Here is a 24,061-nt window from a genome sequence, read left to right as displayed (position 1 = left end):
GCAGGAAACCTCCGCGCGATCCACAAGAAACAACTGCACCTCCCAGTCGCGAACCATTTTAACTCCCCCTCCCATTCCTTAGACGACATGTCCATCATGGGCCTCCTGCAGTGCCACAGTGATACCACCCGAAGGTTGCAGGAACAGCAACTCATATTCCGCTTGGGAACCCTGCAGCCTAATGGTATCAATGTGGACTTCACAAGCTTCAAAATCTCCCCCTCCCCCACTGCATCCCAAAACCAGCCCAGCTCGTCCCCGCATCCCTAACCTGTTCCTCCTCTCACCTATCCCCTCCTCCCACCTCAAGCCGCACCTCCATTTCCTACCTACTAACCTCATCCTGTCCCCTTGACCTGTCTGTCCTCCCTGGACAGACCTATCCCCTCCCAACCTATACTCTCCTCTCCACCTATCTTCTCCTCTATCCATCTTCGGTCCGCCTCCCCCTCTCTCCCTATTTATTCTAGATCCCTCTCCCCATCCCCCTCTCTGAAGAAAGGCCTAGGCCCGAAACGTCAGCTTTTGTGCCCCTGAGATGCTGCTTGGCCTGCTGTGTTTATCCAGCTTCACACTTTGTTATCATAAATTAGCATCGACATGTTTTTGTTTCAAAATAACTAAGATGTAATTCTACATACAAAATGCAATCACACAAAACAAATCTACTACAGACTGAGGAAGTCAGGGCCAGTGCACATCCACAGCATATACAAAAAGCTGCAACATTTTAATCGGGCAGTTACAATCTATTTTACTGCACCTTAGAGCTCAGTCTCAGATTTTAATCATTAATAGAATGTTCATTACAATAGCATCCACTACATTTTACATATAAAGGGTTCTGAACATATGCAACTTTGAACTACAGATCTCGAAGAATTCATTACTTCAGTGATTTCACCTGCTCAAGGTGAGCGAAACATTACCTCATGCACAGATTTAGAACTTCTCTTGCTTCTGACTACACCACTTCTAGCCGACTACTCAGCCAACCTGCAGCCTCCCTCACTCTCACCTTCTCCATTCTGTTGGAGCCTCCCTTTTCCTCCAACCCCAACAGCTAGAGCCTCAATCCTATACCCTTGTATCCAGACGGACCAGAGCAAATTGCTGATTGGTTTCTGAGCATACATACTGGCAGCATGCACAGGAGAGGAACTGCTTGTGATTGGTCGAGTAGCATCTTACCTCTACCCTGTTCATTAGATTACATCCTTGAGAAAGTTCTACTTTTGAGGTGTTATACAAGTACAAATTTGTCATATAATATTTCAGAACAGGAAGAAGACAAAGCAGGAAGACATTAAAGAGGATACAGTTCTCAAATTATTGGGCTCATAATTCAAATTAGGAAGTCAGGAGTGCAGGAGTGAAAAATTCATAGAATGGGTCCAGCACAGAGGGAGACTATTTGGCTCTAGATGTCTATGCTGGCTCTCTGCAAGAGAAACATTGCCAATCCCACATGCCAGCTCTTTCCCAATAGCCCTGCACACTATTTCTGTTCAGATAATTGTCCAACTCCCTCTTGGAAGCCTCGAATGAACTTGCTGGCGAAATATTCCCAGGCAGGGACTCCAGGTGCTAATCACTTCCTCTATTAAAATGATTTCCTATGTTCTTCCTTCTTCAACCAATACCTTAAATCAGTGCCCTGTAGTCTCAATGCTTGCGCCAGGTTGACCTATTTCTCCCTGTCCAGACCCCTCATGGATGTAAGCATTTATATCATATTTCCGCTCAGTTTTCTCATAAATACAGATATTGATTTTTTTTCCTTAATTCAAACTGAATTCAAATATCAGGAAACTGTGATAATAAAATGTGAGGCTGGATGAACACAGCAGGCCAAGCAGCATCTCAGGAGCACAAAAGCTGACGTTTCGGGCCTAGACCCTTCATCAGAGAGGGGGATGGGGGGAGGGAACTGGAATAAATAGGGAGAGAGGGGGAGGCGGACCGAAGATGGAGAGTAAAGAAGATAGGTGGAGAGAGTGTAGGTGGGGAGGTAGGGAGGGGACAGGTCAGTCCAGGGAAGACGGACAGGTCAAGGAGGTGGGATGAGGTTAGTAGGTAGCGGGAGGTGCGGCTTGGGGTGGGAGGAAGGGATGGGTGAGAGGAAGAACCGGTTAGGGAGGCAGAGACAGGTTGGACTGGTTTTGGGATGCAGTGGGTGGGGGGGAAGAGCTGGGCTGGTTGTGTGGTGCAGTGGGGGGAGGGGATGAACTGGGCTGGTTTAGGGATGCAGTAGGGGAAGGGGAGATTTTGAAACTGGTGAAGTCCACATTGATACCATATGGCTGCAGTCAGGAAACTGTCCTTTTTTTCCTCTAACTTACCCATTAAAGTTCAGCTTCTTGTACTCTAATACCACTTTGATATTAATACTGGGGTTTGAAATAACTCTACAGAGGCTGGTATCCCCTCCCCAAATCACCCTTTAGTTACACATACATGACACTGACCCAGTTCCCTCAGGGCTGGCTTCTAGAGTTAGCAGAACACTCTTGTTTTTATCTGTCAGCCAGGACTCCCTGATTGGACCGGTTTAACAGCCCCAATCAAGGAACTCATATTATATGACATCCACCTGCCTGACATTGTGATTGGAACAACATCCCTCCCCCTCTAAGTGCTGGGACATAGGCCCGTTCTTTCCTCTGTAGCTTCTCCAGGGGTGTTTGTGCGCCAAGTCCAATTTCTCCAACTCAGCGTGGGATACTGGCAGCGTGTACCGGACCATGGCCTGCCTTCTGCACCTGGAATTTCTTGGCCGCAATTCATCTTCTTCTTCAGGTAGTAACGGCATCCAGGCTGCAGTATCCGCCATGTCCATTTTGTCCTCAGAGGTTTCTTTGACACTAAGCAGAGGGGGAGAACACGCGGGTCTTGACAGCCTTGCCGCATGTTCTGAGGGACTGGATATGTGTTGGTCCTGTGCAGCTTGCAAGGTTGCAGGCTTCATGTGGTCCAGGTGCTTGTTGATGACTACCTCACCGACAAAACTTGCGTCTTCAAAGAACTTGACCTCGTGTCGACCATACTTCTTACCCATGCAGGGCCATTCCTGTGGTTTTGATACTAAACTTTATCCCTGAAGTAAACTGTCTCTCTTGCTTAGAAGAGTCTTATGTCCAGTAGCAGCGTTTCTGATTCTGTTTCATGCTCCTCTCCACCCCCGGTCTGGGAAGATCGGGTCTAACACATCAGCAACTCTGCTGGAGCTGTCCATGTAGTTGCATGAGGGGTGGTCCAATAATCAAACAGGAATGGAGCAGTTTGAAATTGAGCAAAGCTATAGGCTGTTTATTTAATCCTGCCTTCAAAGTTTGGACTGCTCTTTCTGCCAGACTATTGGACATTGGACAGTATGGAGCTCAACTTACATGCTGAATGCCATTCAACTTTACAAAATATTCAAATTTTATGCTGGTAAATAATGACCCATTATCTGTGACCAACAGCTCCAGGAGGCCATGTATCACAAAAGATATTTGCAGCTTATCTACTGTCATCCTGTGTTTGATGAAGGAACCCCTATGTCTGTCCAACCAATTTAAATGGATGTCCACAATGGCTGAAAACATAGAACCCATGAAAGGAACAGCATAGTCAACATATAACTGAGTCTAAAGTTTACCCAGCCACTCCCACAAATGTGAGGAAGCTGCCGGCAATAATTTTTGTACTTGTTGGCAATCAGCTATGGCAGTATCCAGTTCTGGCCACCAGACATAGCTTCCTGCTAGCATCTTCATCTTGGAAACCCCTGGGGGACCTGAGGAGTTCAGCCAGTATCTGCTAGCAATGTTTGCTCGGGGCAATCACTCTTGCTCCCTACAGTAATATGCCACCTTCTATGGTGATGTGGTCTTGGTGGTTGTAATGGCCCTTTTGATTCCTCCATCACCACCAGCTGTTTTAGTTCTGAGTGAACAGGATCTTTCTGTTTCCACGCTCTGTTGTTGTCAGTGGTGACCGGAAGGGTGTCCAGAAAGTTTGAAACCAGAATGGAGTCTTCCATTGGCAGTCTCACCAGCAGTGCATCCACCAGTGGGAGGTGCCTCAACGCATCCGCATTTGTCTCTTGGCCTCCCAGATGATGTTCCAATTTGTAATTGTACGCACTCAGAATAAGAGCTCACTGCTAAATTTGATCTGAAGCTATGGGCAGCATAGCTCTCTAAGTAGCCTGAGCAGGGGTTTGTGGTCCATCACTACAAATAAATTTACATCCATAAAAATATTGGTCGGACTTTCTGACACCAAAGATGACTACCAAACCTTCCTTCATATCTTTGTTCAGCATCAGCCAAAGCCCTAGAAGAATATACTATTGGGCGATTCACTTTGCTGGGCCTCCAGGGAGCCAATTCTAACCCGATACTGTACAGGCAGGCATTGCATGTCAGCACCACCTCAAGCTTTGGATCGTAGTGGGCCAAAATCTTATACAACAAAGCTGCTTCTTCACTTCCCTAACGGCTACATTTTGGCTATGAGGCCATTTCCAAGGCTGATTCTTTTTTAATAGCAAATGTGAGGGTGCCAGGATGAAGGTCAGATTACCCATGAATCTTCCATAATAATTCATCAATCTGATGAGATGTTGAAGCTCTAGTACAGACTTGGGAGCCAAGGCACCTTTGTTCATCCTCACTTAATCTTCCAATGGGTGTAACCTGGCTTGTTGACTCTGTACCCACCTTGGAGAAACATCTAAGGACTATCTCTAAGTTCTCTAAGTACCTTTATTAAAAACCTAAACAACAGCAGATACTGCAAATCAGGAACAAAAACTGAAGTTGCTAGAAAAGCTCAGCAGGTTTGGCAGCACATGTGAAGAAAAATCAGAGTTAACGTTTTGGGTTCAGTGTGTTCTGAGGAAGGGTCACAAGATACAAAACACTAACTCCGATTTTTTCTTCACAGATGCTGCCAGACCCGCTAGCTTTTCCAGCAACTTCTGTTTTTGTCTCTGAGTGCCCTCTATTAGCCTGCTCTGTTATTGCCACGTTACCCAGATAAATGGCATCTTGGGGCAGACTTTGTCAAATGTTCTCTATAGTCCGCTAAAAAATGACACAGGCTGATGATACTCCAAATGGCAGTCTCGCATGGATGAATGGACTCTCTAGTCTCAAATAATGCTGATGTTGCTAACTTTGATCTCGCCTAGCACATGCAATGTAACCCATATGCCTCTGTCTACACACTTTTACAACCTTTGATCTGTACATCCTGGCTTACTAAGATCTGCCTGTACTGCTTGTAAACAAAGCTTTTCACTGTATTCCAGTACATGTAGCAATAAATAAATCAATCACAATTGAGGATAAGCATGGCTCATGTCACTTTCGTGGAGGACAGCCCCCTCCCCCATCCCCACCAGTTTTGCGTACAAGTCCTCTGTGCAAGAGATTAGATATTTATCCAGCCATGAAAACTGGTTTACCGTTTGTTTGAAATTCCCATAAAAGCAAAACAACCCTTTGAGCTTCATAATTGGCACAACCAGTGCTGCTCATTCTGCAAACTGCCGCTAGTTTGATGATTCCTTCACTTTCCAGGATCCTGATTTCTGCCTCTCTTTAGTACATAGGGTAAATGGCACTGGGTGGGCCTTGCAGAATTGTGGAATTGCTTTGTGATCAACATGTAAGGTGGCCTTGGCCCTTTGATAGTCCCTAGATCTTTTTGAAAAACCTCTAGGTGTTTATTTAGGACTTCACTCATGCAGCTGTTTTCTAATTGAAACATATTGCATCAGCGAAGTTGAATCTTTCTCAACCACATTCAGCCCATCAAGCTCAGGCCCAAGCCTTTTCCTACAATCAGTTGTAACTGAACCAGCTGCTTCTCCTAAGAGACCAGAACCAAAATTGTGCCCATAATCTGTAGAGGGTTCCCGGTACAGGTTTTCAGCCTGGCCGAGGTCTTACACAAACTTAAGGCTTGGAGTCCAGAGCAAATTTTAGTACAGACTGGTTCTGCAAGCACTGATATCAACCTCCAATAGAACGGAGTGACTATTTCACCAGATGCTTCTTTTGATAGGTTCTGATTTGGGTGTTGTTAAGCAATTGAACTGTTCCAAACCAGCTGTCAATGGTCTTTCCAGGGTGTGCATTCTCCTGGATATTAGCTTATTACTCAATTCAGGAGTGGTGTTCCCCCAAGCTCAGTCGGTCTGGCGAGGGTCTCCACTTCTGTTGGAATACCCCGTAACTCACAAGCTCTGCATGCTATATTTTCTAATGACAAAACCAGTTCTGGTGCCTGTTTGAAGTCTAGGTAGGCTTCAGCTAGTAGGTGCTTTTGCATGGTCTCATCATCAATCCCACGTACCAAACAGTGTCTCAGCATCTCTCTTAGGCTTCAACCAAAATTGCAATCCAACTCTCGTGACCACTGAAGTAACTGCACAAAGGTAGGTATCCCATCACCAAGTCACCCTTTATTTACACATGACCTAGATATCTCAGGGCTGGCACTCCTGTTTCTATCTGTCAGCCAGGTCTCCCTGCCTGGACCAGGTTCCCCAACAGGGAACTCATAGTCTATGAGATCCACCTGGCTGACCTTGTTCCAATCACTACAGGGTTGCTACTGACCAGAAACTAAATTGGAACAAGCCACATAAAATACAGATGCTGGGAACACCTAACTCCCCAAAGCCTGCCCACCACCTACAAGGCCCAAGTCAGGGGTGTGATGAATACTCCCCACTTGCCTGGATGGGTGCAGCTCCAACAACACTTATGAAGCTTGACACCATTCAGGACAAAGCAGCCCACTTGACTGGTACTACATCCACAAACATCCATTCCCTGCACCACCGATGTTCAATAGATGCAGAGATATCATCTATAAAATGCCCTGCAGAAATTCACCAAAGCTCCTTCACACAAGTCCAATATTTACCGCCCATCCTAATTGCCCTTGAGGAGGTGGTGGTGAGCTGCCTTCTCGAATTGCTGCATTCCATGTGCTGTAGGTTGACCCACAATGCCATTAGGGAGGGAATTCCAGGATTTTAACCCAGCAACACTGAAAGGACAGTGATATATTTCCAAGTCAGGATAGCGAGTGGCTCGAAGGGGAACTTGCAGGGGGCTGGTGTTCCCATGTATTTGCTGCCCTTGTCCTTCTAGATGGAAGTGGTTGTGGGCTTGGAAGGGGCTGAGTCCCCATCACTGGAGCCTGGCCAGTGGGTCACTTGATCCTGGTCTGTGGGTTACTGGATCATGTTTAATGGGTCACTGGTTCCTGGCCAGTGGATTGTGATTAGTGGATCATTGGATCTCAGTCAGAGGGTCCTAGTCAATGGATTATAATCACTGGATCCTGTTCGGTGGATTGTGGCCACTGGATATTAGTGACTGGGTTCCACAGTGGATCACGGTCCATGGTTCCCATCCAGTCGCTACTGGTCACTGGGTCCCAGTCAGTTGTTTATTGGATCGTTGTCACTAAGATTGGTCAGTGGGTTCAAGTCACGAGACATTGGTCAGTGGGCCACTAAATCACAGCATGATCAATGGATCCCGATCGATGAGGATCACTGCGTGTGGGTCAGTGGATCCCGGTCGGTGGGGTTCACTGGTTGCGGGTCGGAAGATCTCCCTCAGGCCGCGATCCGACGCCGGGTCTCTCTCACTCGGACCCCCTGACAGTGACGGACGGCCCCGGTTCTCACCTTTCCCCCATCGCGGGCCGTCCTCCTGGAATCACCGAACAAACTGCTCAGAAACCCCGGGAAATCCTGGCCTCGCGGCCCAGCCGCTTCCTAAAAGCCAGGTCCTCGAGTTCAGGACCATCAGCAGCGACGGCAACCGGCGAAAGGGGGCGGAATGGGGCCCAAGCCACCGAGAGATCAGCACCAGGAGGGGGCGGGGACTAGGAGGAGGAGGCGGTGCAAGGATAGACGTCGGAGGGGCGGGGCATGGAGAGGGGCGGGGACTGGAGTGAGGGGGCGGAGCCTTGTGGTTTGGGGACTGAATGGGTCTTAGGGAAGGATGGTGTTGGTGGGAATTAGAGGGTATGGGACTGGAGTGGGTCCTTGGGGGAGAAGAGTGTGGCCTGCAGGAAGGGAGGGATGGTGTGACCTGGAGTGTGGGAGTTTGGGGAGGGAAAGGGGTTGGGCCCTGTTTTCACAGCGAGCCTCAAGGCGTTTGATGTCTTTCTGAAGCTCCTCCAATTTGAACAGTGTTGGGCTGGTGATTCCCAAATGTCTGTGGGAATATAGCACTTCGCCAGTGAGGCCAGGCCATAAGGATGTCACTGAAGAGTGCACAAATATAGAATTTATAGGCAGAGAGATCAAAAGCAGAAATTTCTCTGCCTATAAATTCTGCATCTGTGTGCACTTTCTCACTTCACCCAACAAAGGGGCTGCACTCTGAATGCTTGTGATTTCAAAGAAATCTATTGGACTATAACCTGATGTCGTATGACTTCTGACTTTGTCCGCCCCTATCCAACACCAGCACTTCCAAATAATGCTCTCAAAAGCATCCAGTAAGGTTTTGTCAATGGTTTGGAGTACATCCCCTGAGTCTGCATACATCAAAAGTATGAACATCATCATCTGTTAATGGCAGCTGGATGACACTTATTGGGGTCATTTTGGTTTTGGATATTGACTAATTTCCTGCTGGTTCTGTGAGTTAGCCCCACTCCAGTGGAGTCTTTGTCAATGGTGAGTTGAAGCATTGAAGTGAGGTAGATCAACAATAGTGTTGGGGCAATGATGCAGCCCTGCTTGACATTGGTCCGAACGGGGAATGGGTTGGTGGTGGCACCATTTCTCATCATGACTTCCATGTCATTGTGGAGCAGGCAAAGGATGGTGATAAACTTCATTGTGCAGTCAAAGTGGAGAAGGATGCTCTGTAATGGTACCTGATTGACAGCATCAAAGGCCTTTGTAAGATCAGAGAAGGTCACTTCCAGAACAAGTAATACAACAGAGAGTATAGAAAAGGGCAGGAATCTAAATTCAGGCATTGCAGATAATGGGATAACTATCGGAAGAGGGACTGATGGTGTTACACTTAAATAAATGCAGCAAATGAAACAAGGTAAATGAGTTTCAGAGATAATGGGAACTGCAGATGCTGGAGAATCCAAGATAACAAAATGTGGGGCTGGATGAACACAGCAGGCCAAGCAGCATCTCAGGAGCACAAAAGCTGACGTTTCGGGCCTAGACCCTTCATCAGAAAAAGCTGACCAACTGAATATCAAATCAACCTTCTTCTCTAACCCTCCCTCTCAAAGGGGAACACGAGAACTGGAAGACCACTATCTCAACTTGTGAACCCTGGTAAGTTGAACCAACCAAATGCATAACATCCAAATCTCTAAGGAAGAGCCACTGGACCCAACACGTTAACTCCAATTCCTCTCCTCAAATGCTCATTACCTGCTGAACTTATCCAGCAATCTTTGTTTTTGTTGTACTATATCTGATTCTTTCACCTTGTGAAAATGGTGGCCATTGAACAAGAAGTTTTGTTTTTTATTTGTTCATGAGATGTGGCTGAGTTACCATTTATTGCATATTGTTAATTGCCCAGGGGACAATTAAAAGTCGACCACATTGCTTGTGGATCTGGAGATCAGGTATGGATGTCAAATTTAATTCCCCAGAGGGCCTGAGTCAACCAGAAGGGTTTTGTTTTGCCAATTAAGAGTGGTTAAATGGTCCCTGTTACAATAGCTTTCCATTCCAGATTTTTATTGAATTCATATTTCACAATCTGCTATGGAAGTATGTCCCCAGAACATCAGCCTGTGGTTCTGGATCACTAGGCCAATGATATTACCAAGAATAGCAAGGAATGGTGTAAGTTTTTGTCTCCAGTATGTAGGTATTGATTCAGACAGCCTCTGAGAGGGTGTCTTTCTCAGGCGGAATTCAGTTTAGCCACTCTTATACTCAGCTGGGTGCTGCCCATCTCTGTTTCACCTATTTCCAACTTCTGTCCCATGCGTACGGGAACTACTGACCTTATACTCTCTCAATATCATGTACGCATACATTGTTTACAATTCATTCTTGTTCAGTAAACAACAATCTTCTGTTGGTTTGGCAAAGTTGGGCTGGGCGTTACCAGTGTACGTTTGGGATCTGAGGATTTTGCTGAGGGGCAGCTTGGAGGTGAATAATAGGAGGAGGGGATCATGGACAGATCTTCAGGAGACCTTTGTAAAGGTACCACACAGAAGGCTGCTAAACGAACTAAAAGCCTATGGTGTTTGGGCAAGGTACTGGCATGGATAATGTGGAAAGAGGCCATTTGGCTTGCATAGACCCTCCAAGAGCATCCCACCCTATCCCTGTAACACCAGGCCATGATCATGGCTAATCCTCCTAGCCTAAAAACATCCCTGGACCATGGGAGGAAACCGGAGCACCCAGTAGAAACACACACAGACACAGGGACAACATGCAAACTCCACACAGACAGTGACCATGCTTGGGATTGAACCCATGTCCCTGGCACTGTGAGCCACCATGCCACTCTGAGAGTCCAGAGAAGGTTTACAAGAATGATCCCAGGGATGAAGGGCTTGTCATATGAGGAGCAGTTAAATACTCTGGGTTTGTACTCAGAGTTTAGAAGGATATGGAGTAATGTGATTGAAACTTACAGAACTTCAGCAACAAACCCAAACAAACAGACAAAACGGGCTCAGAAACCATAACCACTCTCCCCTACATCAAAGACATTTCTAAAATGACTGCCAGACTACTCGGACCTCTTGGCATCAGGGTAGCCCACAAACCCACCAACACACTAAAACAGCAGCTAATGAACTTAAAAGACCCTATACAGACAACAAATAAAACGAACGTCATCTACAAAATACCTTGCAAGAACTGTGACAAACACTCCATTGTACAAACTGGCAGGAAGCTAGCCACCAGGATACATGAACATCAACTAGCCACAAAACGACATGACCCACTATCACTCGTATCCTTACATACAGATAAGGAAGGACACCACTTTGATTGGGACAACACATCCATCCTAGGACAAGCCAAACAGAGACATGCACGAGAATTCCTAGAAGCATGGCATTCCAACCGGAACTCCATCAACAAACACATTGACTTGGAGCCAATCTACCATCCCCTGAGAAAAAGAACAGGAAATGACATCACCAACCCAAGGAAACCTAACCAGATAAATAGAAAGCGGGACATAACACCAGCGCTTCGTCGAAGGCTCACTGATGATGTTACCTAGAATGGTGACGAAACGTCTGAAAACTAACCTTCCAGCTCAGCGAGCAAACTCACATCCAGATCCTCAACCTGAGCTACAAATCTTCTCAAAACTCACTTACAGAATACCGACAGGGCTGGATAGAGTGGATGTGGAGATGTTTCCATCAGTAGGAGAGATTGGGACCTGAAGGCACAGCCTCAGAGTGAAGGAACAACCCTTTAGAACTGAGATGAGGAGGAATTTCTTCAGCCAGAGGGTGGTGAATCTGTGGAACCCATTGCCACAGAGGGCTGTGGAGAACAAGTTATTTAGTGCATTTAAGACAGAGATAGATAGGTTCTTGATAAGTAAGGGGATCACAGCAGGGAGAAGGCAGGAAAATGGAGCTGAGAAACCTAACAGCCAAGATAAAACAATGGAGCAGACCTGATGGACTGATTGGCCTAATTCTACTTCTTTATCTTATGGTATCATAGGGGACCAGAGGAAAAAGAAAGAGAAGCTGCTGTAGGGCCTCTTTCCATGCTGTTTGCACTCTGACTCTGACTCAATGATAAGAGAAAGACCAAAGACCCACCCTTGCATGAGCTTCAGTTGTCATACAGTTTGACTAAAATTCAGTACCATGTGATAGAGGTTCTCCAAATGAACAATGTGAAAATATTGGTTTTGCTCCCCACTATAAACTCTGGTCACTGGCTTCCAAATCCATTCCTGGCCCTTACACCGGACTGAGACTGAAACGTACCAGTTTAAACCTTAGTCTCGCATTCAATCCCATGATGACTTTTCAACCAAATTATCACATCACCCAGGTCCCTAATATTGCCTGGATTCATCCCTATCTCCACACATCTGCTTCTGGAACCTTCATTTATGCTCAAGCTCTGATTACTCTAATGCTCCTCTTGCAGGATTCCCACTTCCTATCCTCAGTAATTTGCAATAACAAAAAGGTAGAAACTTGTGGCAAACCCTATTCACCCTCTGCTCCTGTGTTCCTTGATCCATGTTGGTTGCTTCGATTACAGGGTTCTTTAACTGGTGTTTAACTCTTTCCGTGGCTTTGCCTCCTCCCTATCTCTGTCATCTCCTTCAATCCCACAACTCTCTGAAATCTGTTTGTGTAATTCTGGCTTCTTAAATGTCCCTGATTTTAAGCACTCGACCACAGGCACTGGCAATGATGTCTTCATCTGTTTGGGCCCTCTGCATCACTTGCTCTCTTTCTTTGAATGAGGCAGGTCTTGATGTTTCTGTATGTCCTTCTGCACGTGCTTCAAAGCCTAAATAAGTACAAGATGATGCACAAAATTTTATTGGAGCATGGAGAAAGAGAGACAGAGAAAACTCAGGAGAGAATTCCAGAGTGCAGAGCCCACATTGCTGAAGGCCACCAATGGAGTCATAGAGCTGTACAGCATGGAAACAGGCCCTTCGGTCCAACTCATTCACGCTGACCAGACACCCCCATCTGACCTAGTCCCATTTGCCAGCATTTGGTCCACATCCCTCTATTCACATACACATCCAAATGCCTTTTGAATGTTGTAATTGTACCAGCCGCCACCACTTCCTCTGGCAGCTGAATCCATGCACACACCACCCTCTGTGTGTGAAAAAGTAGCCAAGATAACAAGATGTAGAGCTGAATGAACACAGCAGGCCAAGCAGCATCAGAGGTGCAGGAAGGCTGACGTTCCGGGCCTAGACCCTTCGATACCCAAAACGTCAGCCTTCCTGCTCCTATGATGCTGCTTGCCTGCTGTGTTCATTAGCTCTGCACCTTGTTATCTAACATCCTTATAAATCTTTTTCTGAACCCTTTCAAGTTTCACAACATCCTTCCTAAAGCAGGGAGACCAGAAATGAATGCAGTATTCCGAAGGCAGGCTAGCCAATGTCCTATACTTCAGCAACATGACCTCCCAAATCCTATACTCAATACACTGATCAATAAAGGAAAGCATACCAAACACCTTCTTCACTATCCTATCTACCTGTGTCTCCACTTTCAAAGAACTATAAACTTGCATTCTAAGATCTCTTTGTTCAGCAACACTCAGGCAGGATTGATGAAAATTGGGGATATCACAACAGGCCAGAATTGGGATGGCATGGATATGCCAGAGGGTTGCGGGCCAGTCAGAAATTAGAGAGACAGGGAAGTGTGCGTCCGCGGAGGTATTTTGAAATAATCTTGAGAAGTTTAAAAATCAAGATGTTGTAGCATACAAAATCTAATCTGATCAGTGGCCTGCTCAGCCATTTCAGAGGACGGTTAAGAGTCAACATCTTGCTGTGGGTTGGTAAGTCACATCTAGTTCAGACCAGGAAAGAATGGCAGTCCCCTTCTCTAAAGGACATTGATGAACCAGACAGAATTTCCTAAATCCACACCAGTTTTATTCCAAATACTTTATTGAAGTTAAGTCCCACCATCAGCCATACACATTCCGTTCAAATCTGGATCCCCAGAATATTACTGGGATCTCTGGATCATAAGGCTATTGCCCTGTCCTACGGAAAAAGAATTAAATCAAGTTTTTTAAAAAATTCTTTCATAGGATAAGGACATCACTGGCCAGGCAGCATTTATTGTCCATCCTTAATTACCCTGAGGGCAGTTAAGAGTCAACCACATTGCCGAGGGTCAGGAGTCACATGTAGGCCAGACCAGGTAAGGATGGCAGTGTCCTTCCCTAAAGGGCATTAGTGAGCCAGATAGGTTTTTCCTGACAATCAACAATGGATTCATAATTCCAGATATTCTATTGAATTCGAGTTCCAACATCTGCCATGGTGGGATTTGAACTCAGATCCCAGAATGTTATCCAGGTCTCTGGATTAACAGTCCAGTGATAATACCACTAGGCCATTGCGTCCCCAGTGAGTGCCTCAGTGGTATAGCACTACTGCCTTAAGCACTAGGGACCTGGGTTCAATTCCAGCCTCAGCTGATTGCCTGCATGGGTTTCCACCCACAATCCAAAAAAATGAGTAGATTAGGTGCATTGGCCATGTTAAAATGCCCACAACGTCCAGGAATGTGTGGGTTTGGCAGAGTAGCTGTGGGAAATGGAAGTGCAGGGTTACAGGGATAAGGTAAGAGGGAGATAACAAAGTATGAAGCTGGATGAACACAGCAGGCCAAGCAGCATCTCAGAGCACAAAAGCTGACATTTCGGGCCGAGACCGCTTTTGTGCTCCTGAGATGCTGTGCTCATCCAGCTCCACACTTCGTTATCTTGGATTCTCCAGCATCTGCAGTTCCCATTATTTCGGGTAAGAGGGAGAGTCTGGTTGGGATGCTCGTCTGGGCTGGTTTGGACTCGTTGGGCCAAATGGCACGTTCCCACAGGGATTATACAAAAATTTGATGTTGAATCTAATAAACTCTCCAGAGGCTGCCAGGCCTGTTTCCTCTAGGGTTTCTTCTGGGGGCATACAACAACCATTAACTATTTCATGGTCATCATCATGGAGATTAGTTTTACATTCTACATTTTATTGTTCAAATTTACATGTCGCCAGCCACTATGATGAGATTTGGCAGACATCTCCAGAAACAGTTGCCGAGGCCTCTGGCTGATCCTTCATCAGAGGGTGTAGGCCTTAAATGTCAACCTTCCTGCTCCTCTGATGCTGCTTGGCCTGTGTTCATCCAGCCCCACACCTTGTTATCTCAGATTCTCCAGCATCTGCAGTTCCCACTATCGCAGCGACCATCCAGTTGAGGCGCAAAAGGAACCTGCAGGACTGAAGGGCCTCCTCACCTCCTATGGACCATTTGGAGGAATTGCCCTTTTAAGAGGCGGGCCGCAGCGGGTAACAACAGCAGCAGCGCTGTAACAGGCAGGATTGTTTGAATACACCAATCACGCACCGTCATAGGGGCGAGCCCAAGTCGCACAGCCAATCGGAACGGCGGATGCGGCTGATTGACGTGAGGGACTGCGGGGAACACCGGACCGGGAAAGAGGGTCAAGTGGGGACCGACGCCGCTATGTTTTACTACTGACCCCGCCTGGAGTGACAGTTGATCGCAGGTTTATGTGCGTATGGGAAACAGGCTGAACCGAGATGGTAACCGAGCTCCCGAAACTGTTGCCGGCGGGAGAAGCAAGAAAGGCAAAGGCCCGAGAATTCGCGGCTTTCGCCTTCATGACCTGCAGCTAGAGCGAATGGCCCCAGAACACTCCGTCTAAGGCCCACGTTGCCCAGTCCTGAATGACATGTAAGGCGACCAATGGGATTGTCAAGATTGTGGGTGGGCGGGGCTTCCGGTCGAGAAAATGACCAATGGAATGTGAGGGCGCTGCCTTTTCGGGAGCCTTTGCGTCTATTAGCCAATGTTGTTGCGAATCAAGTTTGACTGACAGTCAAATAATCCAATCGACGAACACCTTTCCAGACGGATGTTAAGACTGGCCAATCAGTGCGCGCAGCGTGGGCGTGTCCCGTAGATGTCACGTGGGAGAAGTAGGCGGTGCCTGGCCTAGGCGTGTGGTCGAACCTCAGCCGCCTCGGGGGCTACTTGAAGTGTGTAACCGGGACGGAGCGGATGAAGTGACTGACTATAGGGAAGGCTATCCGAGCTGGCAGTGGGCGGTGAGTGAGGCCTGAGCAGAGATAGGCTTGGATCCCGGTGATTGGGGGTGGGTGGATTAACCAGCCTGGGCCTTGACGGGGTTCGGGGTATGGGAAAGGTCAGCTCCAGCAATCAGGCGCTGTAGCTGCGGGGACCCTCCCGACGAGCCGGCCCCCACTTTCCGGGGGGGGGAGGGTCAGGCAGGTTTCCCGACACGGTTTCACAGACACATGGCGGGGGGGGTCTGATTGGACTGTTTTCCCCTTGTATCCGGGTCAAGAATGAAGGGGATAGGCCGAACGGCCTCCTGCGCCGCAGTATTTCGGCTTATTGGTCTATTAAGTGTGTGTTGATAGTAAGGAAAAGTTAACTAGGCCAGGCTTCTTTAGAGGCCAAAAGGCAAACTGAAAAATAGTAAAATACTGACTGATCTTGACAGGGCGGGTTTAGAGAAACAAACTCCCAGACAAGCTCAACGGCTCTGACTGTTTCTCACTCCAGGTACTGAGTTATCATTTCAGGTCCAGGAACAAGCTGCCCCATGTAGTGAATCTGTAGCTGCAAAGGCGTCAGAGTATGTTATAAAGGATATGGAGCATGCTAATATGATCAGGCAGAGTCAGCATGGCCTCATGTCACAGATTTATTTCAGTTTTTTGATATAACAAGAGACTGGATATTTGCTCATCCAAAATGCGCTCATTCCAGAACTACACAGACTACTTAATGGTGTGGGCATGGATATGTTTGTATGTTATGTTTTCTTGGGTCGAGGACTGGCTAGCTAATAGCTAGAGTTTGAGTAGAGGGTTTGTTTTCAGGATGACTGCCTGTAACTAGTAGTGTGTGCAGGGATTAGTTCTGGAGCTACGGTTATTTACTGTCTGTATTAATGAAGCTGAATGTACTGTAGCCACCTTTGTGGATAGCATTAAAAACAGGTGAAAAAGCAAGCAGTGAGTGTGAGAGAGATTAGGGGGATATAGACAGTTAAATGAATGGCTGGAAAAACTCAGTAGATGGGTATAACATCGCAAAATGTGAGGTTATGTACTTTGGCGGGAAGAGTAGAAGAGATGAATATTATTTTAATGGAGAAAGACTGTGGAAAGCTGCAACTCCAAGGGGTAGGGGGCTCTTTTGTGCATGAATCACAAAAAGCTAGCATTGAAGTTCAGTGTGTAATGGGGAAGGCAAAGGGAATAAAATATAAGCTTAGTGTCATCTTGCTGAAATTGGACAAGGTGTTGATCAGACCACAGCTGAAAACTGTGAAGAGTTTTGATCCCCTTATCTAAGGGAAGATATACTGACATTGGATGCATTCCAGAGAAAGTACCTCAGTGGTTAATGGAATTTGGAGTAGAGTTTTTTCTAAATTTAACTTGTCTCTGATTAGAAAAATGTTATTACACACTTCTGAAATAGGTGAGACTTGAACAGGCCACTTATCCCAGGAATAGGGATGTTACCACTCCACTCTGCTACAACAGCCCCTTTTTGGAGCAGAGTTGAATTTTGAGATATATGCAGAACACTTGTTTATACACAATACCAACATGAGGGGCTGAATGACCTCTTTCCCTCATTGTAACCTCCTTGAGTAGAGCTGTTGTATTCACCTGAAACCATTGTCCTGTGAAAATATTGGTCAGTTTAAGTAAGATTAGCAGGTAACTTACGCATAGCTGCTTTGCTTCCGGAATGAGAATTCTGGGGAGATATACAAGTTAGAATACGGCTGCCAGTGACAGTTTGTAAATATGCTCTTCCCATTTGTGGTTGTTCTTTTTTAGTTGTTAGCTGGAATCCTTCTGTCCTCACTAAAAGCTGAGTTCAGCGTTTATGATGAGTATCTCCAGCTAACCAACATGAAGATTTGAAATCATTGCCTTTAGTCCCTGCTGCAAATTCCACTTACACATCATGACTGTGTTTCACTCCTGGTCTATGCTGATACTGAACCAGTCTGTTGGATCAAATATGACATTAGTTTTGCCAAAGACTCTTATTGTTAACCTGAAGGCTGCCTGTTTCCATCCTGTAGCTTAACCTATCTTCTTCCCATCTACAGTTTGTCTCCTGCTGCACCCCTCGTTTGTGACTCTTTTTGACCTCTAGATCTGACTGTTTTAATGCAGTTTCACCTTCTACCCTCAAGAAGACTCTGCTGTTTCTAGTATGATTCGTGGGCAGTTCAGCCCCGTCTTTATTCTTGCTCACCTAAATTGGCTCCTGCTTCCAGCAGTAGTTTGATTTTTTTTTCTCCTCTCCCCTTTAAATCCTTCCATGGCCTCATCCCTCTGATATCTATAACCACCTCCAGCCCTGCTGCTTTTCAGGACTTCTCCATTTCCCTAGAATTTAATTATGTTTGTGAGCATCATCTAGTCAAGTTTTTATTACCCATCCCTAATTGCCTTTGAGAAGCTGATTTATTAGTTGCCTGTTTGAACTGCTGCAGTCCATGTGGTGTGCACTGTGCTGATAGAGGATTTCAAGATTTTAACTGTAACAGTGAATGAATGGTATATTTGCAAGTCAGGATGGGGATGGCCTGGAGAGGATTTCCAGGTGATGGTGTCCTTTTCAGTGGTGGAGTTCTGGGATTTGGAGACTCTTTTAAATTAACCTGTTCAGAGATGTTATTACACAATTCTATAGTAGGTGGTACTTGAACCTACTCGAATCAGAGGTAGAACACTACCACAGTGACCACCCCCTCTCTGTAAAGGAGACACCCAAAAAGTTTTGGTGAGTTAATGAGGTACACCTTGTAGATTGAAGTCACACAGCTACTGCTGCACGTGAACGGAGGAAGTGCTGGATGGTGTTGAGTGAAGCTGAGGTCGGACAGGTTTTGCTGCCATGTTGGCTTTCTCTCACCATCTGCCGTAGACACAGTCTGAAAGGTATGCCTTCAGGACCCAACCTGCTTGGTTAGCAGTGGTACTGAAAGCCTTTAAGGATAGGTGTTAGAATTCCACATCTCGAGTACATCTCCATCTTCAGTGTACCCTCCAGTTGAACTGGTGTGGTACGATTCATCAGCTAATGGGGATAGTCAGCAACAATACCATGTAACTTTGCGGGGTCTGGAGCTGATGCTAAGGACTGTCCGGTCTACTCGCCCCTGTATCTGTTGCCTTTGAGTCTGACAATACTCTAGGATGGTGATGGAGGTGTTTGGGGCATGGCCTTTTTTTAGTCATCCATGGGATATGGATCTTGTTGGTTAGGCTAGTGTTTATTGCCCATCCCTGATTCACCAGTGAACCATATTGCTGCAGGTCTGGGGGCACGTAGGCCAGACCAGATAAGGTCACAAATTTTTCCCTAAAAGAATATTAGTAAACAAGATTAATATGTGATTATTTCACTTTGTTTGGCTTTATTGATCGACTTCAAATTCCACCAGCTACTGTGATGGAGTTTGAACTCATGTCCTCAGAATGTTAGAGATAATGGGAACTGCAGTCTAGACCCGAAACGTCAGCTTTTGTGCCCCTAGGATGCTGCTTGGCAATCTGTGCTCATCCAGCTACACAGTTTGTTTCCTTGGAATGTTAGTCTGGACCTCTGCATTAGTTGCCTAGTAATGTAACCATGGCAGTACCATTTTCAGAGCCATGTGCTATGTCCTGATTTTCATCACTTCATCATTCCACCACTGGTATCTGTGTTTGAGCTCTGAAAGTCCTTCCCTAAACCTCCAGGTCCTCTACCTCTACTCCAAGCATAGTCTGGCAGAAATACTGTGCGTTTGTAAAAATGTTTCTTTATTCCAGTCCCCTTGCAGTGAAGGCTGATGTGTTCTTTGTCATCCTGATTGCTTGCTGTGTCTGTGTGCTAACTTCTAAATTGCTTACAAGAGTATGCACAAATCCCTCTGAACATTGACATTTACAATTTCATGCTTTTGAAAAATAATGCTACTTCTGTATTCTTGCAACCAAATTGAGTAACCTGTAGTATCTCTCAGTATGCCACTTGGTTACTTACTCATTCAACTTTTTGTATCTCTTTGCAGCTTTCATTTCCAACTAGCTTCATGTTGTCAGCTAACTTGTATACTTTACTTCCTGTCTGTAAGCCATTAGCATGGTGTAAAGGTTTGTAGTATGAATTTAATTTGGAACTTAGATTCTACAGTGGAGGTAAAATGTTTTTGTTTTCACTTCTGTGTAGGTGCGACTTTTTTATGATCAGAAATTTTTTTTCAGCATTATGTCAAAACAGCCCTTGCAAGAAATTGTACAGATAAAATTGTGTCCTAGCAAACCTCCTGGTGAGATAATTACTGAAATCTTTACTGATTTAAGATTTTGCATCCCAGACAGAGACGGACTGAGAAGGGCCACAAGCAAATCCCATTCGGAGTGTCAATTTGTAGCAGTGGGAGGTCTGCTTAGTTTGCCAAGTCAACTAAACAGCCTGTGTGGACAGGATTGGGAGAAGCCCCAAGTAATTATTCTTTACTCAGTGAGTTAGTGTCAGTGTGTCTTGGACAGAGATTGAGAGAATTGCATCTCGTGAATGTGTGGAAATTTTCCAGTGAAGGTATAATTGATACTTCACCTGAATTGCATTTACGTAAAGGATATAATTGCACTCAGGGTTAAAACTTTCATTTTGGTGTTTGTGGTCACCTCTTTCCAAACTGTCTATACAGCATTGGTTTTCTTTTCTTCACGTTCTTTTTTATTAAAAATATGTTGGTAATTTTTTTGTGGATATGTAAATAGCTATGGCTGCAGAATTGATCTTTGCAGCATCCCACAGCCTGCCACCTTGGAAATACCCACTCACTGGTATACCCTGCTGCCTGTCCCCCCTCCATGCTAATAGTGGTCACACAACTCCCACCCAAAAAAATTTCATGAGTCCTTATTTATTTATTTTTGGTCCGACACTTTGTATGTTCAAGGAGTTACAGCACTTTAATTTACCCCCTTTTTAGACATCCTCTCATCACCTTCAGATTTGAGCTTCAGAAACAGCCCAGATTTGGAGAGGATGAATTCTGCTGGTTGGAGTTTTCCATGAAGCAGAAGGAGAGTCAGTCAGTATCTTGCATATGCTCGTACGCTGGCATCCTTTGATGTTTTAGGAGTTTCTGTTAAACCCTAGGTGACTGATTTTTTTGCTCGGTCTGTTTCTCTTCACAGTTGCCTGTGATCTTAGTAATCTGGTAAGATGTTTAATAAGTCGCAGTTTGGCACTCCCACCTTCGGCAACACCAGCGGATTCACCACCTCAGCATTTGGACAAAGTAAGTTGGCTTTTTCTGCACTTTGTATTTTGGGAGGCAGAGAAGTTGAGCGTTGCTTGGTCAGTGACCATCACCACCAAAACCAGCCCCAACAGCATTCATATGCCTGCTAGTATGAGATTGAAGTGACGATTTAGAGTATATTGAGTAAGGGGCAGCAGGTTTCTCACCCTTTTTAAAAAAAAAGTCCCACTGAATGACACAAATCTGACTATGAATCAGTGAGACGGATAGCAGCGTTCCTTGTCAGCTATGCTCCCACAAGGCTATGCAGCAACCTGAAAGCCACTACATAGACCTGTTGGGCTGTTCTTCCCGAGATACTTTATGCGTGTGCTGCAATTTGGAATATTAACTCTGCTCTCTGAACTGAACAGGCAGAATACAGCAAGAGGAATATAGCTAGCTACACTTCCAGTGACTGTCTCAGTCCTCAGTAACTTAGCAGCAATGGCACCTAGTCCCTAGAAATAATCTGTAAGCAAAACCCTGTATGTTATGACTCGTGCATTCTGTCATGGCATGTGATCTACACAGGAACTCTTTCGAGAAGGTCTCTGAGATGTGATTACACATTATGACTGTTGATAGCTATCTATAAATTTGAGTAGTGAGCCTATAATACTTCTAGCAGTTACTGTCTTTATCCATTATTTAAATTATCCAAGACATCACAGTTGCCCTACTAATCCGTAAAATCATGCTAATATTCATCTTTCGTCAACCCTCCTGTCCATATCTTTTAATTCTTTGTGCCAAAATCTATTAAGCTCCATCTTGAACATTCTCAGATGGAGCATTCTTATATAGTGGAGGTATCCCTCCCACCCCCCAATAACTAACTAAAACCAATGCACCCAGAGAGGCGCACCTTGCCTTGTAAGACAGCCCCCTATCCGTTGTAAGAGTGATTAAATAAAGTAAACCCTTTGACATTCACTCTTTATAATCAACAAGTGACTATTTATTTATCTAGCTTTACAAGTGAACAGATTAGCTAAACTGTTAACAAACTATATAAATCTCTTCTGACTACTAACTATTCCTGAATAAAACAATATTCCAATGGTATGCTGTTCCAATAAGTGCAAGTCCCACTTGTATAAACAAAAATTTGAAAAATTAGAATTTAGTCTCTCAAAATTACAGCCAGGTTACATCTTCCAGAATGTTCCATGTCTTCAAATTCTTCTGTCAGGAGCACCTTCTCCATTGAATTCTTTTGTCAGGAACATAAACTATTTGAGCCATAGGTACCGTTTAATTTAGACAGAGCTTACTCTAAAGCTGAAGAGAATTCTGTGAGAGCCAGTAATTCTTTCGTTTAGAGCTGAGTGCTGTTCTCTTGGCAAATGCCAGTTGACTCTTGCCCTGATTTTCCAAATATCTTGTATACCCTCGATTAAATATCAATTTCTTGTAGATTTAAATTTAATTGGTTTTTGGTTTCTCAGGGTGTGGTTTAAATCACACAAATTTGAAAATCTGTTGTCTTGGTGAAAATACTGCTTTGCCTCCTAACAGGTAGCTTTTTGATACAAATGTTTCAATTCTGATGGTCTGTGCACCTGTAAAACCACAAACATCTTTTTTGATTCAGTAAGCACAGAAAATGCACATCACGTCTTAAAGGGACCATACACTGCTTTCCCCATAGCATTTTACAAACACCAAGTTCTAACATCTTGCCTTACGATCTACAAGTAATTTACACAACTTGGCAACGGCATCCTCAGCCCCACCGCCAGTGAAAAATTCCCAAGGTTTACAATCCTGAGTAAAAAAATTCTCATCATCACTGTCTTAAATAGTCGAACCTGTAATCTTGATATTGTGTCCATTATTCTAGACCCTGCAGCCAAAGAGGAAATTGCCTCTTGTAATTCACCATGTCAAACTCTTTCAGAATTAGGGCAGCTCTCTCATCCCAGTCACTGACCTTCCTTGAACCTTGTCTCTCAGACAGATTTATCCTCCCTTGGGTCAGAGGTTCGATCCTCAACACTCCTCATTGAGTACCATTCAAATGTTCTGGTCTTTGGACCTGTTCCTGGACACACACTTATTGATAGCAGATTTTCTGCCCAAATTTATTGAACATAGATCATTTGAAAACCCAAAATTCAAACTTGAGTTTCTGAATAAATAATTCGGAAAGTATCTACTGGCCCACATGTGACTCTTGTTACACTGAGCCCACTATCACTTCAGCACCACAGGTCAGATTCAAATGACCATTTCAGTTCTGGAGACTGCCCAGGTGGAAAGGAGAGAGAGGTTACAGCTTAGCTTTGACTGCCTGTAGCAAGGAGTGTTCACTGTTCTTTTTCCACTGTGTAGTTTTCTCTCACTCTCGCTCTCTAGGGGTGGTGTGAATATTCCTAATCCTCCCTCTGGTTCTGCTGCCTGGTGTAAGTCTGTGGCTAGTAAATCTGGCTGCAATTTCTACTTATCTGTCAAAATTTGCTATCAAAAGGCCTCTATTCAAATTCCCCTTGAACCTCTTTCTCTGAAGAGACATAAGTTTTTTTTTTCTGGATTCCCAATGTCAGAGTTAGAGTTTGGGTTTCCTGAGGATTGAGGTGAGCTAAGAGGTTTGGGAGTTAACAGAGCTGAGGTCACCACCTCGATATATGATGGAGGAGGCTGGAGGAAGTGTCTGGCATCCACTTCCTGTCTCTCATGGTTCACTCAGTCCATCCTCGCCATTAACCTAAACCCTTGTGATCTCCTGCTTTTCAGATACTGCAACTCCAGGCTTTGGTGGATTTGGTACAGCCACAGCTGGATTTGGTACTGCCACTAATGCCGGTGGTGGTCTCTTTGGTAACACTCAGAACAAGCCAGGTAGGGAGTCGGTTCTCATTTGCTTGCTTCCTGCTAACAGTCAATTAAAATATATTTAATTGTGAATAAAATAACCTTTCCATAATGTAGAAAATAGGAGCAGAA

The 24,061-nt window shown here is 45.2% G+C and overlaps 2 protein-coding genes across 6 annotated transcripts in view; one reads left to right on the top strand and one right to left on the bottom strand.

Moving 5' to 3' along the window:
• pgap2 (post-GPI attachment to proteins 2) overlaps positions 1–7,927 on the bottom strand; it is a 31,956-nt gene extending 24,029 nt beyond the window's left edge. For 2 of the 3 annotated variants that reach the window (XM_048533391.2, XM_048533392.2), the window contains exon 1: positions 7,703–7,927. In XM_048533391.2, coding sequence (XP_048389348.1) covers positions 7,703–7,713 — 11 coding nt within the window. In that variant the 5' untranslated portion in view covers positions 7,714–7,927. Of the gene's footprint in view, positions 1–6,927; positions 7,642–7,702 lie in introns of those variants that run through there. The other variant, XM_059646886.1, reaches the window with a different exon arrangement.
• Positions 7,928–15,229: 7,302 nt separating this feature from the next.
• The window catches only part of nup98 (nucleoporin 98 and 96 precursor), an 86,683-nt gene continuing 77,851 nt past the window's right edge, over positions 15,230–24,061 (top strand). For 2 of the 3 annotated variants that reach the window (XM_059646885.1, XM_059646883.1), the window contains exons 1-3: positions 15,583–15,857; positions 21,006–21,109; positions 23,852–23,956. In XM_059646885.1, the coding sequence (XP_059502868.1) occupies positions 21,034–21,109; positions 23,852–23,956 (181 nt within the window). In that variant the 5' untranslated portion in view covers positions 15,583–15,857; positions 21,006–21,033. Of the gene's footprint in view, positions 15,484–15,582; positions 15,858–21,005; positions 21,110–23,851; positions 23,957–24,061 lie in introns of those variants that run through there. The other variant, XM_059646884.1, reaches the window with a different exon arrangement.

This window comes from Stegostoma tigrinum, chromosome 6, assembly GCF_030684315.1.
Source record: "Stegostoma tigrinum isolate sSteTig4 chromosome 6, sSteTig4.hap1, whole genome shotgun sequence".
Lineage (NCBI taxonomy): Eukaryota > Metazoa > Chordata > Chondrichthyes > Orectolobiformes > Stegostomatidae > Stegostoma > Stegostoma tigrinum.
Note: the sequence above shows the minus strand (reverse complement) of the source record. Positions and strands in the feature narration are given on the sequence as shown.